Consider the following 17,627-nt stretch of genomic DNA (forward strand, 5'->3'; position numbering starts at 1 on the left):
TGTCTGAATAGACCTGAAACAACTTCCGGGTTGTCTGAATAGACCTGAAACACAGGTAATTTGCGCCAGGCATGTGATAGGTAGATTTGGGTTTTGTTATGGTTTGAGTTGGTATCGTGTCATTTCAGATCGGTCTTAGGGGTGTGGTTGTTGGATAGCAAAAGTGGAGAGAAAGGGAGGGGAGGGGGAAGGAGGGAAGGGGAAGGGAGAGAAGGGAAGGGGAGGGGGAATGGAGTGTGGTTGTTTGGATACAATTTCCCTCCAAATCTTGCCTACTGTGGAGAGATTTTCATTAGGCTTGGAGGAGGGAAATTGGATCCCTCCAAATCTCTCCCCCTCCATTTCCCTCCACCCTCATTTGCTATCCAAATAAGTGATTTTAAATCCCCTACTCTCCCTCCCTTTCTTTTCCCTCCAAATACATCAATCCAAACACACCCTAAGGCTCTAATGGCTATTACGTACTTACAAATCAGTGCTAGGTTGCTTGTTAAATAATACGAACTAGTCGTAATATAAGAGTCGATTAATAAAATGACTAGTTGTAATTTGAAATACAGATTAAAACTCAATCAAGCTCTAATAACTCAATTTTGGGGCAGGATTTACCATTACTTTTACGCATCTTTTTTAAAAGAGGCTCTGATATTTTTTTCAGCACTTGCATTTTTTTGTCAAACATTTTAGCTTCACCACACACATTGTTCCAGTCAAGCCATTGCTCTGTTTGCTCAATGACATCTCCCAGTTTTCTCTTTTCCCTTGAATCGATATTCGTCCCATTTAGTACTCTTACCTTCTTCTTAACCTCGTACACATAATTCTCTAAATTGTTCTTTGCCACGACCGCCTTCTTAAACGCCTCATCGTGAGCCTTATACTTCTGAGCCTCTTTCACCATCTTCTTGATTTCTTCTTTTGTCAGCCTCGCGCTGTGATTAGTTATCGTGATCTGATTCTTATTTATCGTGCCAACCTCCTGGGCAGACACAGTCAGTATACCATCAGCATCGATCTCAAACCAAATGTCGAACTTAGGAACTCCCTTAGGTGCTGGAGGGATGCCCTGCAATATAATTTGTCCAAGGAAGTGGTTTTCATTAGCAATAGATCTTTCCCCTTCGAACACCGCGAATGACACACTGGTTTGGTTTTCAAACGCTGTTTCAAGTACCTTACTCATCTTTGTTGGTATAGCTGTGTTCCGAGGGACTACAACTTTCATTTCACCCGAGTACAGCCTAATACCAAGAGAAAGAGGAGTAACATCAACAAGTACATGATTTTTCATACCCATTGTGCCAGTTAATACGGCCGCGTGACAGGCAGCGCCATACGCAACAGCCTCATCTGGATTAATACCTTGGCAGAGCTCCTTTGCTTTGAAGAAGTCTTGCACCAACCGACGAACCATTGGGGTTCGAGATGATCCCCCAACAAGGACGATTTCATGCACCTCGCTTTTCTCGATCTTTGCATCTTTCAAGCACCTGTCGATGGGTTCTAGACATTTCTGAAACAAATCCATATTCATCTTCTCAAATCTTGCACGGGTTATGGTCGTCGAGAAATCAATCCCATCAAAAAGACAATCAATGTCGATAGATGTCTCAGGAGTCGAGGAGAGGTTCCTCTTCGCCCTCTCACAAGCTGCTCGCAACCTGCCTAATGCTCTTGGATTATCACTCATGTTCTTATTGTGTTTCCTCTCAAACTCGGCAATGAAATAATTTACCATTCTTTTGTCAAAATCTCCGCCACCAAGGTGTGTATCTCCGCTAACAGCTTTCACTTCGAATGCATCTTTTCCAATAGCGACTAAAGAAACATCAAATGTTCCACCACCGAGGTCAAACACCAAAACATTCTTGACCGCTTCAATGTCACCACTAGTAAGCTTTTTGTCGAGGCCATATGCTATGGCAGCAGCTGTCGGCTCATTAATGATGCGCAGGACATTCAACCCAGCAATGGTGCCAGCGTCTTTAGTAGCTTGACGTTGCGCATTATTGAAATAAACCGGGACAGTGACAACAGCATTCTTGACCTCAGTGCCAAGATACGCTGTTGCAATGTCCTTCATCTTCGAGAGTATCATAGACGATATCTCTTCAGGGGAAAATTGCTTCTCCTCATCCTTGTAATTAACCACAATGACCGGTTTCTTGTTGCCGTTTCCAACATCAAGAGGAATAACTGTAAATGGCCAAAGCTTAATATCATCTTGCACCACTTGGTCATTGAATTTTCTGCCTATGAGCCTCTTCGCATCTGTCATAACAAATTGGACAAAAATGATTTTATGTTCAAAACAGGGGAAACATGGAAATTACTGGTTCACAATCAGCTCGGATTTATGAAATACTCCCTCCGTCCCGGTCAATTGTTGTCCTTTCGTTTTGGCACAAAGACCAAGGAATGAGTAAAAGGCCAATAACTACATGACAAGTGGAACAAATTGAATGAGAATGATCAAATTACTCATTAAGTTCATTCTTAAAATAGAAACGACAACAAATGACTGAGACACCCCAAAATAGAAAAGGACATCAAATGACCGGGACAGAGAGAGTACTTTTTTTTTCCTTGTGTTGATCATGAGTATCCTACCGAAAGTTCATAGTCGGGGGATTTTTTTTTCCTAAAATCAGGTTCAAACCTAAGATCTTTGCAAAAAATAGTTTCAATCAAACTAATTACACGAAATGAGAGCACGTCGTCACTTTCGATTTTATAAAGAAATGGGGACATTGAAAGATGACTTCTGAAAAAATCGAAGTTTCTTGTATACCCTCCATCCCGGTCATTTGTTTGCCTTTGGTTTTGGCACAAATACCAAGGAAATAGGAGGGAGCCAATTGTTAGATGACAAGTGGGGCAAATTGAGTGTGGAAGATTCAATTGCACATCAAAGACATCTATTACGAGTAACACAAATTCTCATTTGTGACGGCGATATCCGTCACAAACTTGTGACGGATACCGTTTCCTCTCATAAATGATCCATGAGAGGTGAGTGGGGAAGCACATGGGGGTGCCCCACCTTGTCCCCTCTCCCTTTTTGTGAGAGGTCACAAGCTTGTGACGGGATTAGCCCGTCACAAGCAAGATTATCAGAGTAATCATAAATTGTATTTAATAGCTTCTTATGAATTATGTACATCGTATCTAAATCTCGTAATTACTCGTAATAACACCCCTAAAATCGAAAGCAAACAAATGACTAGACACCCCAAACTGAAATATGCAAAGAAATGACCGAGATAGAGGGACTATTTTGTTTCAAATTAGCACCAATTTGGTAAATACATTGAGTAAACCTCGTATAAAAAAAAAAAAAAAAAAACCAACAATAGTTTTATTACGGCCTTGAAGCCAATTTAAATGGTAGTCTCCTCCCAATTTACGGCCTTGAAGCCAATTTAGATGGTCGACAAATCACTCACGCCAACCAACTTCGGAATTTCATTGGTAAATAAGAGTAAAAGAAAAAGGAAAAAAAGGGAACAGAAGAACATACCAAAGATAGTGTTGGTAGGGTTGATGGAAGCCTGATTCATTGCGGCTTCACCAATGAGGCGTTGGGTTTGGGTGAAAGCGATACAAGACGGCGTCGTACGGTTGCCTAAGTCATTGGTGATGATCTCAACACGATCATCTTGCCAAACTGCAGCACATGAGTACGTTGTTCCGAGATCGATTCCTATGGCCGGCCAATTTTCTGCTGATTTGCTCGCCATCTTTTTGCTACGCTTCTTTTCTATACACAGAGATTTGAGTTGAGGAAGTTTGAAAACTGAAAAAGGTTGAGAAAATATATTGTACCGCGTTTGCTTTATATATGAATTTTGTGGGGCAAAAAATATTTTAAATTTATTTTGGCAGTACATATTTTACTCATTACAGTAATTTTTGCATCAAACTTTCCATTTCTTTACCCTTGACCAAAAAAACATCAACCCTAATTTTCTCTTCTTTTCCTTTGTTGTTAAATCTGTAACTTACTTCAACCCCTTAAAATTCAAGTATAGATCAAATATTTAATTCAGTAATCCATTATTAAGAATTAAAATAGGGGTTTTGTTCAAATTAATTGAAGAACCGTCCCTATTCAATTCGCATGATATTGCAGTCATTTGCTTGAAAACCTACGAAGGTCCACTCAAACCAATGTTTACTCAGGGATTCGCAGGAGGAAGAGAAAACAAGTGGAGCAGCGTAGTAGTTAGTTTAATTAGATTTTTTTTTCTTTTTTCTTTCAATATACTCCCTCCTATTCTAGATAAACCTCCCTATTCATGGGGGGCACTAGAATTAAGAAAAGGGATTAAAATAAGGTAAAGTATTATGGTTGGGTTTGGTAATTGGAGGGAGGGAAGGTATTGTGGGGTATTATTGTGGGTGTGGTGATTAAAATAAGTATTGTTATGGGGTAAGTTGATTAAAATAAGTATTGTTGTGGGGTGAGGTGGGTATTGTTGTGGGGTAAGTGATTAAAATAAGTATAAAACTTTACTAAATAAGGAAATAAGGAAGGTATTGTGAATAGATAAAAAAGGAAAAAGGGAAGTTTATGTAAAATAGGAGGGAGTAGTATAGTTTGTATTACGTAGTTATGGGTTAATTTTCCTTTCAAGGTAGTACGTAATACGTTATAATTACAATATACATGTGTTTGTAAAAATTATTTATCAATTATGTATTTATAAAATTAAATTTCAATGAAGTACATAATTTATGAACGCTGTACATAATTTTTCAACGAAAAAAATGGATGTGTTAATTAGAGAGAATATGGTAGAGAGAGATTAGAGAGAGAAAATGAAGGGAGAAATGAAAGGGGTATAATTGTCAACAGTGTACTGCGATGAGTAAAATGTGTACTCTAGAGAATAAAAAAATTCTCAATAGTTTTCCTCTAGAAGAAATATGGTTAAAGAAGGAAATAAGACTTTGTTTTTACTAAATTAGAATCTTTTAATTAATCTATAATATTTTAATCATTATAATCCTTTTCTAACTAAATTATATTATTTTAATTAAAATAAAATAAAACTGGTATAAATTTAAAAATTCGTAGATGAAAAACTATAAATTGATATTATCATACAAAAAAAACTTACCACGTATTTAATTCGTATAACAAAAATTATGGACCGACATTATTAATTTCGTGACAAAAAATTCTTTAAAACTATTTGAGAATATTTATAAATTAAAATCATTTATTTTGTGGTACAAAATTTCATTAAAATACGCATTTTATCACTCTGCTTTCTTTTGATTAGTTTTCCTTTCCAATTTTTATCCTTATTAAAATATGAAAAATTAATAATGTGTCAATTTCAAATCTATAAATAATACATTATAAATTAAATGATCTAAAAATACCGCGCACATATGCACATATTTATACTAGAATTACAATATCCGTCTACAAATTAAAATGGTCAAATTGCACTCTGTAAGGATAGATGAAACATGAAACAAGTCTTTTGTCAATTCATGGACTATACAACCAGTTATATATATTATACGGTGTAAAATCTGAGTTTTGTGATAAAATATCTGACGCTTTATGTTAAAGAATATGAATTTCATTAGAAAGTATTGAGCTCATCCATTTTACAAATTAAAAACATGAACTTTAAATTAGCTCAGAAAAAATACATATAAGCTCGGATTCTTATACCTTAATTATACAATACTTATGGAATGGATGCATAATCCTATTTGTGGTCTTTTGTGCCCCCTAACCATTTTTCTTTTGTCCCAATTGTCCTATTTGACCCCTTTAAACTTTTAGACAAATTTGTCCATGTTTTTTTCTTTTCTTTTTGGTGTTAAAAAGGAATTTGTGAAGCTTTTTGTCCAATAATTATAATGTAGTTTGGTTAAACATTCACAGATTATAGAACATATATAAAATATAGAATAATTGAATAAGATCGCATATATAACAATATTTATTGGTTAAATACTCTCTATAGATAAATACTGTATATATTTTCTTAGTATGTGCCCTAAAGGCAAACGATACGAAGTCTTCATTGGTGAAGAAATTTGGAAGTTATTGCCTTATATGGCTTCTTATCGTGTGCCGGTAAGACCGGAGTTAGGAAAGTTGTTAACCTATTCCAACCATTTACATGTGTCTTGTTACTCTTGTATTAGTAGGGAAGTGGCAAGTTATCCGTTAACTTTATTCATTGGTGAAATTAAACTCCGTTTTTATATTTACTATAACAAATTAAGCAACTGCAATTTATTTTTTTCAATATATTGCATTTATTTTAAGTTTTATTTTGATCTCCTTATTTTTTTCTACAATTTTAAGTGAGAAAGATAAAGTGTTATTTATTTGTTTAATTTTAATTAAAATATTTTTTCAAAGAAAAAGAAAAGTAAACAAATAAGTAAGACGAAGGAAATCGTAAACAAAGCATATTTTAAGTTAGATACAAGAGTTTGACTAGAACATGGGGAGATAAAATTCCTTTCCCAATAGGATTTTTTACTGACGCCAAATCTTATATATATACCAAAGCTTGAAACACTCTTCATTATTAAATTAACGACGATAAAATAATTATTGAAATTGAGTTGAAGAAGATGAATTCGGCGATTTCAACTCTGATGAAGAGAGGTGAGAACTGGTGGAAGACGGTAATCGCTAATAGAGAACGACAAAAGCAGCCGGGAATAGGAATCGATCTTGGGACAACATACTCATGTGTCGCAGTTTGGCAACACGGTCATGTCGAGATCATCACGAACGACTTAGGTAACCGTACAACACCGTCTTGGGTCGCTTTCACTCAAACCAACCGCTTTATTGGAGAAGCTGCTAAGAACCAAGCTCCCATGAATTCTGCCAACACTATCTTTGGTTTGTTTCTTTATCTTCAAGTTTTCCCTTCTATATTAATTTACGAGTATATTAACGTAAAATATTTAATATTTTTACTTAAATATATGAATTTTTCGAGTTTAGCGGATGCTTCTGCCAAGATTTTTACCTTGTTATGGAGTACTTGTGTAAAAAGTTCAATAGATAGGTATTACTCGTATAATCGTATGGATTATATGAGACGGTTTTATATATGATGGGAGTTAAAAGAATGGAATCAAAACTAAAACGGTCTAGTATAACGTTTGCCTTTTATTCCCCGTACCAATTTGCCATAATTTTGCGATTTATTTAGTAAATAATTTTGCGATTTATTTAGTAAATTTGTTTAATTAGGACATACAATCTGATAATCTGGTGGATATTGTTTCGCTGAACATCTAAATCGGTTTTACCACGTTATAATCGTCATGATTAATTATCGTTTGAATGACAGATGCGAAGAGGCTTATTGGAAGAAAATTCAGCGACGAAACAGTTCAAGATGACATGAAGCACTGGCCGTTTAAAGTCATTGCCGATCCTAATGATATTATTGATGCTAACAACCCTTTAATTATGGTGACTTATAAAGATGAAGAAAAGCTATTTACTCCGGAACAAATATCGTCAATGATTCTAGTCAAGATGAAAGAGATTGCCGAAACCTATCTAGGTAAAGAAGTCAAGGATGCTGTTGTTACTGTCCCAGCTTACTTTAATGATGCGCAACGCCAGGCGACAAAAGATGCGGGAGCCATTGCTGGGCTCAATATCCTACGTATTATTATTTATTAATGAGCCCACTGCTGCTGCCATTGCCTATGGTCTAGACAAGGAGCTTACTGGGTACAATAATAAAATCACAAGGAATATCTTGGTGTTTGATCTTGGTGGTGGGACTTTCGATGTCTCTTTAGTAGCGGTAAAAAAGGATGCGTTTGAGGTTAAGGCCGTCAGTGGTGATACCCACCTTGGTGGAGGTGATTTCGACACAAGATTGGTGGGGTACCTTTTGGCCGAGATTGAGAGGAAATATAAGAAGAACCTGGGTGACAATCCCAGGGCTCTAGGGAGGCTGAGAGCCGCGTGTGAGAGGGCTAAGAGGAACTTGTCTTCGACAACAGAGACATCGATTGAGATTGATTGTCTTTTTAATGGAATAGACTTTTGTTCAACAATTACGCGTGCAAGGTTTGAGAAGCTGAATCACGACTTGTTCGAGAAATGTTTAGAACCCGTGGAAAAATGTCTAAATGACGCAAAAATGAGGAAAACGGACGTGCACGATATAGTGCTTGTGGGCGGGTCAACTCGTATCCCAAAGGTACAACAATTGTTGCAAGATTACTTCAATGGAAAAGAGCTATGTAGAAGTATCAATCCTGATGAGGCGGTTGCCTATGGAGCCGCTTCTCACGCGGCAATCTTATCAGGTGTTGAAGATTACAAAGATATTGTACTTGTCGACGTTACTCCCTTATCACTGGGTGTTGCGGTTCAAGATAAATCCTTGAATGTTTATATTCCTCGAAATACAACCATCCCAACTAAGATTCAACGGACGACAGTTGCAACAGCAGCTGACAATCAAGAAAAAGCGACATTCAGCGTCTATGAGGGCGAGAGATTCATTGCCAAAGACAACCACCTTTTAGGCGAGTTCACACTGTGCAACTTACCACCAAGACCTAAAGGCGAGTGTAAGTTCGATGTCTGCTTCGAGATCGATGCTAATGGTATTCTGACCGTGTCAGCTAACCTAATCGGTACCAATAACAAGGACCAGATCACTATTACTGAGCACTGCGGAAGGCTAACACAGGACGAGATTGATAGAATGGTGAAAGAGGGTGATATGTATAAGGCCCAAGACGAGGAATTTAAAAAAATTATGGAGGCCAAAACGGCACTAGATGACTATATCGAGGAGGTTGTGAGGATGTTGAGACAATGTCGCGATGAAATGAGTGAAGATGAAAAGCGATTAGTTGAGGATGGAATTGAGCGGACAATGGGATGGTTGGATTGGAATTATACATGTGGTGATGTGTCTTTGTTTGATCAAAAGAGGGTTGAGCTTCGTAAAGTTTGTGATCGCCTTTTCAGAAAGAAAAGCCTTAAGAAGAAGATCACTAAGTTATTTACTGTTGATTGAGATTAATTTGTTGTATGTTCAACTAATGAATTCGTTCTACTGACTGAAATAAAAATAAATTGATGTTATTTGGAATTTGAAATGCATTCTCTTATTCTGTAATGGATTACTCGGGTATATATTAAAGTCGTTGCGAGATTGCAATTTGTAAAATAAGAATCGATTGCTGTAATGGCCTGAACACAAGTCAGGGATGCTTCACGCTTACCTCTTATGCTAATTAGTAGTGTTCGACACATACTCTTATCAGCTTCGTTTAAATACCTCCGTTTCCTGTTCTTTTAGTACTCTGTAGTGTCAATGGTGCACATCAGTATGTACTTCTGTACTACCTCCGGCCGCTGACGGTGCATGAAGTTTTGATTCTTGCAATTACAGCTGAACGAACATTAGTCTTCTTTATCCTTGATCTTTTTCTTATTGGATTAATTCGTCTGGTTATTTAGCGATTTTATTTTGCATGATTAATTAATTGTTACTCCGTACATAGTATACTGTATAACCAGTTTGCCTACCAATTTTTGATCGAACAATTGAGTAATTGACCAGTTATGCAATTTAATTGTTACTCCCTTCAACATACCTGTTTCCTAAATGAATGATGAGATAGCGCCACCAGGTGGACCCTAATTTAAATACCAACTCGGAGATTTTAGCAATTTGCTTTTTATTTCCATTTCCCTCCTCAAATCGTTAAATTTCAAAACCAATTTCACGAGGGTAGTATATATTGGAATTTCGATTAAAAAAGTTAATTTTGTTCGGAGAAGAATAACATGAAACATTTTGATGCTAGGTACTAATCTCATTTCAGAATGATTTGTAATTCGATTCATGGTTTGATTTGTGTAAATGGTCACCACAATGACCGATGAATTCCATTTGTTGTTAGCTCAAAGCCTCGAACGCTTGATTTCAAGAATTCAAGTTCCCCCCCAATAGTTCATATTGTGATTGCTTCGATAGCGCTTTGCATCAAGTAACAGATTTTAAAATCCAAAGTAAGTGCTTTTGTTCCTTAAAATTAAGAGTTGTTCGAGATTGTTCGATCTCCGTTTCCGACTGCCAATTTTAGTCTAAACTCTAAACCATGTTATTAGCAAGCAATAAGTCTTTCATTTCTATGCCCCTTTGTAATTACATAATATCTTCAAATCCCCCTCAATACTAAGTTTAAAAATTCTCTTAGTTTTTCCTCCAAAAATCATCTAAGTAAATAAGGTAATAAATAAATTTTTCTTTCATTACATTATTATCCTTTCAATGAATATATTCTTATAAATAAACTCTAATTTTTTAAATAAATTCATAATTATGATTTTTCATTAAAATAAAATAAAATTGATATTAAACTATAAAATATAAGTTGCTAAATTTTTCAGTAATGCAATAATTATTACGGTAGAGAATAACTTGACACATACTTACTATTAGCTTCGTGACAAAAAACATTCACTAAAAAAAATTCACAACTTAAATAATTTTTTTTATTAGTTTTCCATTTCATTTTTTTTGTTTCATATCAAAATCCAATTGAGTGAACGGATAAATATTAATGAGATGCAAATTTAAAAAGTATATAAATCCTCGTATATTCTAAGACAATACAACTTCTCTAAAATTTTCCCTCCAAAAATGCTCAAACTTATGTATGGAAACAAATTAGATTTTCATTTATTAAACTAATTTCCCATTCAAAATAATCTATACATAAAAACTGTATCTCCTATTATTAACTTCGTGACGAAAAAAGGAATTTTTTTAAAATAGTTTGATGTAAATAAAATATTTTCATAAAAAACATAATTCATGGAATTATTTAATTCTTTTGATTAATTTTAATATTAGTTATTTTTTATAAAACATTGTGAAATATAAATCTAAAATCTATAACTAATACAATAAAATTTAAAAGGTCTATATTTACCGCGCATTTGCGCGGGATCTACACTAATAAACTTATCAATTAAAAATAGTTGTTCGAAGGTGATTATGGGCCGGGCTAAGCTCAAAAAATAACCTGTTTATAGGGCTAATTGGCTCGGGCCAAATATATGGGCCTAGTGTGGGAGCCCAAACCAAACGCAAATGGGCAAGATAGGGATTCTATCTAGGGTCAAACGGCCCATTTCAAGCCTTAGATTTACGTTCCACTGGCTAGTACTTTAAATACATGCTTAAATTTTAAAATTAATAATACAATTATTGAAAAGATATAATGAACCACGTATGGATTGTTTCATAAAAGATAGATAAAGATAAATATAACAAGAAATTTGTTCTTTGTGGAATAAGTCGTACGTAGATAACATATATGCTATTTAAATTTTTTTAAAACAATTATTAACTTTGTGTACACAAGTATTTTATAATGTATTAAAATCCTTAGTTTAATATATCCCGTTAATAATGATAGGTAAAATACAAAGATTAAGAAAATAGGGGAGAGTGGTTTTGGATCACATAAAATCATAGTATTGCATTTGCTTAGGAGATGACCCACAAAAACTTATCATATATAGAAAAAAGATAGCTAATTGATTGAAATACCCGAAAAAGGAAATATATATAACTATTGACCCGGAAGGGGTAACCAATAGATAAACTTTAAACAAATTCCTTTTCAAATAGGATTCCTTATAAACGACAAATATCCTAACTAATCCGCCTGATATTATATATACCAACACGACGAACTTTCTTGATTATTAAACGAGTAAAAAGTTACCGAATTTGTTCAAGAAGATGAAGTCGTCGCGCTCAACTCCGACCAAGAGAGGCGAGGGAAGTGAGAGTTGGTGGAAGACGAGATTCGGGAGTAGAGAACAAAAGCAGCCGGGAATTGGAATCGATCTAGGGACAACGTACTCATGTGTTGCGGTTTGGCAACATGGTCGTGTTGAGATCATCACTAACAACTTGGGTAACCGTACAACACCGTCTTGGGTCGCTTTCACCCAAACCCACCGCCTTATTGGAGAAGCTGCTATGAATCAAGCCCCCATGAATTCTGCCAATACCATCTATGGTTTGTGTTATTACTACTCCCCCGTCTCAATTATTTATTTACCGACATTAACGTACAATTTAAGGAGTACAGTATAACTAGAATATTCAAAGTTTATATGTTTAGGCCGCTGCCTTCGCCCTCTGCCAAAATTTATACGGAGTATGTTTTTAGGGATTACATGTCTAAGAAATTCAATAGATTCGTGTTCGACCACAATTTTTGTTCGGCATTCTCATTGTGCACTCGGTATTTCGGTATTTCTGTCAATAAATAGTGATTCCTGATAGCTAGTTTGCTCGTTGGGTATTAATCGTATATGAGATGGTTTCGTCTAATACAACTGTAGTTATGGAGAATATTTGTAGTCTGTATTATTAATTGTACCAAACAATCTGATTGATATGGTTTCGTATAATATTCATGATGATTAACCTCGTTCGTTTGATTGATAGATGCGAAAAGGCTTATTGGAAGAAAATTCAGTGACCAAACAGTTCAAGATGACATGAAACACTGGCCTTTTAAAGTCATCGCCGACCCTAATGATACTACTAATAGCAATAACCCTGTAATTGCGGTGTCTTATAAGGATGAAGAAAAGCTATTTTCGCCAGAAGAAATATCATCGATGATTCTAGTTAAGATGAAAGAGATTGCCGAGACCTATCTAGGTAAAGAAGTCAAGGATGCTGTTGTTACTGTTCCCGCTTATTTCAATGATGCACAACGCAAAGCGACTAAAGACGCGGGAGTCATTGCTGGGCTCAATGTGCTACGCATTATTAATGAGCCCACCGCTGCTGCGATTGCCTATGGTCTTGACAAGGAGCTTACTGGCTACAATAATAAAGTCGCAAAGAATATCTTGGTGTTTGATCTTGGTGGTGGGACTTTCGACGTCTCTTTAGTGTCTGTCCGAAAAGATGCGTTTGAGGTTAAAGCTGTGAGTGGCGATACCCACCTTGGTGGAGGTGATTTCGACACGAGATTGGTAGGGTACTTTTTGGCCGAGATTGAAAGGAAACATAAGAAGAAGTTGGGCGATAATCCTAGGGCTTTAGGGAGGCTTAGAGCCGCGTGTGAGAGAGCTAAGAGGAACCTTTCTTCGACAACAGAGACATCGATTGAGATTGATGGCCTTTTCGATGGAATGGACTTTTGTTCAACAATTACGCGTGCACGGTTTGAGAAGCTGAATCACGACTTGTTCGAGAAATGCTTAGAACCCGTGGATAAATGTCTAATTGACGCAAAAATGATGAAAACTGATGTACACGATATAGTGCTTGTGGGCGGGTCAACTCGGATCCCAAAGGTACAACAATTGTTGCAAGATTTCTTCAATGGAAAAGAGCTATGCACAAATATCAATCCGGATGAGGCGGTTGCCTATGGAGCCGCTTCTCACGCGGCAATCTTAGCAGGTGTTAGAGATTATAAGGATATTGTGCTTGTCGACGTTACTCCTTTATCACTTGGTGTAGAGTCTTTCGTTGGATACGTGCTCGTCGAATCCATGGTTGTCTTTGTTCCTCGAAATACAACGATTCCAACTAAGGTGCATAAGACGCTTTTTACAGCATATGACAATCAAGAAGAGGTGACATTTGGCGTCTTTGAGGGTGAGAGATTGATTGCCAAAGAGAACCACTTTTTAGGCAAGTTCACACTGTACAACCTACCACCAAGACCTAAATGCGAGTGTAAGTTCGATGTGTGCTTCAATATTGATGCTAATGGTATTCTGACTGTGTCAGCTAAGCTGGTCGGTACCAATAATAAGGACCAGATCACTATTACCGAGCACAGTGGAAGGCTAACGAAGGATGAGATCGATAGAATGGTGAAGGAGGGTGAGATGTATAAGGCTCAAGACAAGGAATTCAAAAAGGTTATTGAGGCTAAAACCGCATTAGAGAACTATATAGACGAGGTTATAATGATGTTGAGACGATGTCGCGATGAAATTAGCGAAGATGAAACGAAATTAATTGAAGATGCAATTGAGAGGATAACGGGATGGTTGGATTGGAATCATATGTGTGGGGATGTGCTTTTGTTTGAGGAAAAGAAGGCTGAGCTTCAGAGTGTTTGTGATTATGTTTTGGGTAAGAAAAGTTTGAAGACTAAAGTCATTGAGCTAAACAATGTTGATTGAGATTGCTGTTGTCTTTTTTTTTTTTTTTTTTTTTTTTTTTTTTTTTTTTTTGAATTCAACAAGTCTTGCTTGCGAGGGTACCAAGTTTGTGACGTCTCAGAAGCTCTCTCCCACTTACTCTCCCATTTGTATTATGTGAGAGATCACAAGCTTGTAACGAAAAGTGTCGGTCACAAATGAGAATCTGTATTTTTAGTTTGTTGTGTGCTTTAAGGTATTTTATGGAGACTATTTTCTCGGTACCTTTTTATGTAGTATTCGTCACTTTTTATTTTATTTATGTTCAACTAAATAGTTTTATGTTGAATTTTTTACTTAAATGGAGTTCTAAACCAAAATATTTACAGAAATGAGGCTCATTCCAAACTATTTACACGGAATGGGTCCACGTCAGCACCTTATTTTTTTTTTTTTACAATTTCTCAACTTATCGACAAATGATTCAGTGAGAAGTATTTTTTTATTTTATTTCATAGACTTCTCGCCAGTTCATTCAGCGAGATGTTTGTGTGTGTTGTTGCTCCTTGACATGCTTCCTTCTTCATCTTCGTTCTCCTTGATCCGTCTACCAAACCACAAAGTACCACCAGCATTTTCTTCCTTTCACTTCCCGTATCACATACACATCTTTTTTATGAGTGATTATCATCGTACTTTGCAAACAAAAAAGCCCGCAGTATTGCCGCTCACAACTATTTTTACGATTTCGGTTTCGTGAATGAATATGTTACGCTAATAACTCACCTCGCTCTTTCATTTTTATTTGTATGCTTGGCTCATTGTTGATGTAGTTTGATTAGCTCAAGAAAAAAACAGCCGGAATGGGAGTCAATAAATTGCGGAAATCAATCTCAAGTAAAGACCAACTTACTGAAATCGCAAAATAGTTGTGTCCGGCAATATTGCAGGTTTTTTCCTTTGCAAAATACGAGGATAAGCTTTCAAAACAAGATGTTTATATGACAAGAGAAGTGAGAGGAAGAGAATGGTGGTGGTACTTTGTGGTTTGGTAGACGGAGCAAGGAGAAAGAAGATGGAGAAGAAGCATGTCAAGGAGCAACAACATACACAAACTTGTCGCTGAATGAACTGGCGAGAAGTCTATGAAATAAAATAAAAAATACTTCTCGCTGAATCATATGTCGACAAGTTCAGAAATTGTAAAAAAAAAAATAAGGTGCTGACGTGGACCCATTCCGTGTAAATAGTTTGGAATGAGCCCCATTTTTGTAAATATTTTGGTTTAAAACTCCATTTAAGTAAAAAATTCTTTTATGTTCAACTAATGAGTTCGTTGCAAGATTGCATTTTGTAAAATAAGAGTCGATTGCTGTAATGGCCTGAACACAAGTCAGGTATGCTTTACGCTTACCTCTTAAGCTAATTACTAGTGTTCGACACATACATACTCTATCAGCTTCGTTTAAATACCAAGTTTTGTATGTGACGATTCTATTTCTACTAGCATGGGAATAAACTCATATACTCTATAATGTCAATGGTGCACATAAGTAAGTACTTCTGTACTGCTTCCGACGGCTGACCGTGAATGAAGTTTTGATTCTTGCAATTACAACTGAACGAACATCAGTCCTCTTTATCCAAGATCTTTTCTTATTGGATTGGATTCGTCTGGTTATTTAGCGATTTTATTTTGCATGTTTAATTATTATTACTCCCTCCGTTCCAGTAATAAAGGAAGTGTAAACATATAACTGGAACGGAGGGAGTACTTCGTACATAGTATAACCAGTTCGCCTACCCATTCTTGATCGAACAATAGAGTAATTGACCAGCTATGCAATTTAATTGGTACGCGCTTCACATACCTGTTTTATTGTGTAAATGAATGAAATTAAATCAGATACTATCTAATAAAGCTCATATTCTTTAAAATAGTATTCGGATTCGTTATTACAAAACTCAGATTCTACACCGTACGACTGGTACAAGTGTTGTATAATCCATGAATTGTAGGCACTAGCCTCATTTCAGGATGATTTGTACTTCGATTCCTTCATGGTTTGATTTGTGTAAATGGTCACCACAATGACCAATGAATTCCATTTGTTGTGCCCGGACTTCAATTCAAAGGTGGCATTTTCCGCCAAGGCCGGAAAGGAGATACACAAGGGCACTTGTGTAAGATCCGGGGCGGTAAGTTCTTTGATGGTTTTAGGCCTTGGTGGATTCTCTCTCTCACCATGTCCTTGTGGTTGTTCGTCCTCACGATCACCCATGATGATTTGAATGGGTATGGGTTGGGATTCAAAGGAAAGGGTGCATGTTCTCTTCTTCTTGGTCTGGTTGAGAAACGGGGTTAACTTCTTCAATAACCGGGGTGTCTCTTCTAATACCTCCTCCTATCCAAGCAAGTGATCTTTGAATTTCCGGATTGAATGGAAAAAGTGGTTCACTTGAATTCCTAGTATTGACCATAAACAACTCTACACAAGAGCACACAATCAAAAAGTTCACACAAGTGATGAACAAGACACTATCAACAAGAAACAAAGATTAACTAACACAGCTATACTAAAAATACCAATAAAAACACTAGCAAAACCGTTACCTTCCCCGGCAACGGCGCCAAAATTTGACAAGCCTAAAATGTCGCAATAAAGGACGGCCAAATTAACAATTTATATACCACTAAACACACTAATTAACACTAATTATAAACTAGTAAAATAGTAAGCAAGGGATCGAACCCAAGAGAAGATGGGTTTTGCAATAGTGAAATTAAAAGAGCAATTAGAACAATTGTGACAACAATAACAACAAATATGTAAAAAGGGGGGGTTTTGGTTGAGTTTTTCAAGGACAATTAAAAGAAATTCAAACAAGAGTATGAGGCAAGCAATCAAACAAGTGAGTTTTAAGATGAAAATTAATCAATTTTAAGAGACTTAAACCGACCCAAAGTTAGGCACTTTAGTTGACAAAACCCCTCAATCAATCCTTCTAATCAATATTATTGTCCTATTAGTGAGATTAAATCTCCAAATTCCCTTAATTAGAAGTCAATCACAAGAAAATCACACTTAATGATTGACCCAACTTATCAACTCCTCTAGTGGAAATCACACACATAGATTAATTAACAAGAAGATGAAGCAATAAGAATCTAATAGGTGGAATTACTCACAATGAAATCACAATTAATGAGCAATTACAACTTAATCTCTCTAATGTTAATTAAACCAAGAAGAAATCACATTCATTAGTCTAATAACAAGTTGTTTCAACATGGGATTACAAGGAAATCACACTTAATAAACCCAACAACAATAAATTAAGGAACTTGGAAAGATTATGTAACAAGGAAATCACACTTAATCACAATAATCTAACAAGGATTCCAAAATTAAGCAATTAAACACAAGAGATTAAGAACAATAATAATAATTAA

General features: G+C 36.0%; 2 protein-coding genes and 1 pseudogene across 2 annotated transcripts; 2 read left to right on the forward strand and 1 right to left on the reverse strand.

Moving 5' to 3' along the window:
* Window positions 1-560: 560 nt before the first annotated feature.
* Window positions 561-3,834, reverse strand: LOC141596370 (heat shock 70 kDa protein 18-like). The gene is made up of 2 exons (XM_074416501.1): window positions 3,521-3,834; window positions 561-2,271 (listed from the first exon to the last, which is right to left on the reverse strand). The coding sequence occupies exons 1-2, from the start codon at window positions 3,738-3,740 to the stop codon at window positions 569-571; spliced, it is 1,923 nt and encodes a 640-aa protein (XP_074272602.1). The 5' UTR covers window positions 3,741-3,834; the 3' UTR covers window positions 561-568.
* A 2,759-nt stretch (window positions 3,835-6,593) lies between these two features.
* On the forward strand, window positions 6,594-9,122 carry LOC141594107 (heat shock 70 kDa protein 18-like; annotated as a pseudogene).
* A 2,604-nt stretch (window positions 9,123-11,726) lies between these two features.
* LOC141596371 (heat shock 70 kDa protein 18-like) lies at window positions 11,727-14,457 on the forward strand. The gene is made up of 2 exons (XM_074416502.1): window positions 11,727-12,075; window positions 12,510-14,457. The coding sequence occupies exons 1-2, from the start codon at window positions 11,793-11,795 to the stop codon at window positions 14,213-14,215; spliced, it is 1,989 nt and encodes a 662-aa protein (XP_074272603.1). The 5' UTR covers window positions 11,727-11,792; the 3' UTR covers window positions 14,216-14,457.
* The last annotated feature ends 3,170 nt before the right edge of the window (window positions 14,458-17,627 follow it).

The sequence above is a fragment of the Silene latifolia genome, chromosome 8 (genome assembly GCF_048544455.1).
Source record: "Silene latifolia isolate original U9 population chromosome 8, ASM4854445v1, whole genome shotgun sequence".
NCBI classification, from domain to species: Eukaryota; Viridiplantae; Streptophyta; class Magnoliopsida; order Caryophyllales; family Caryophyllaceae; genus Silene; species Silene latifolia.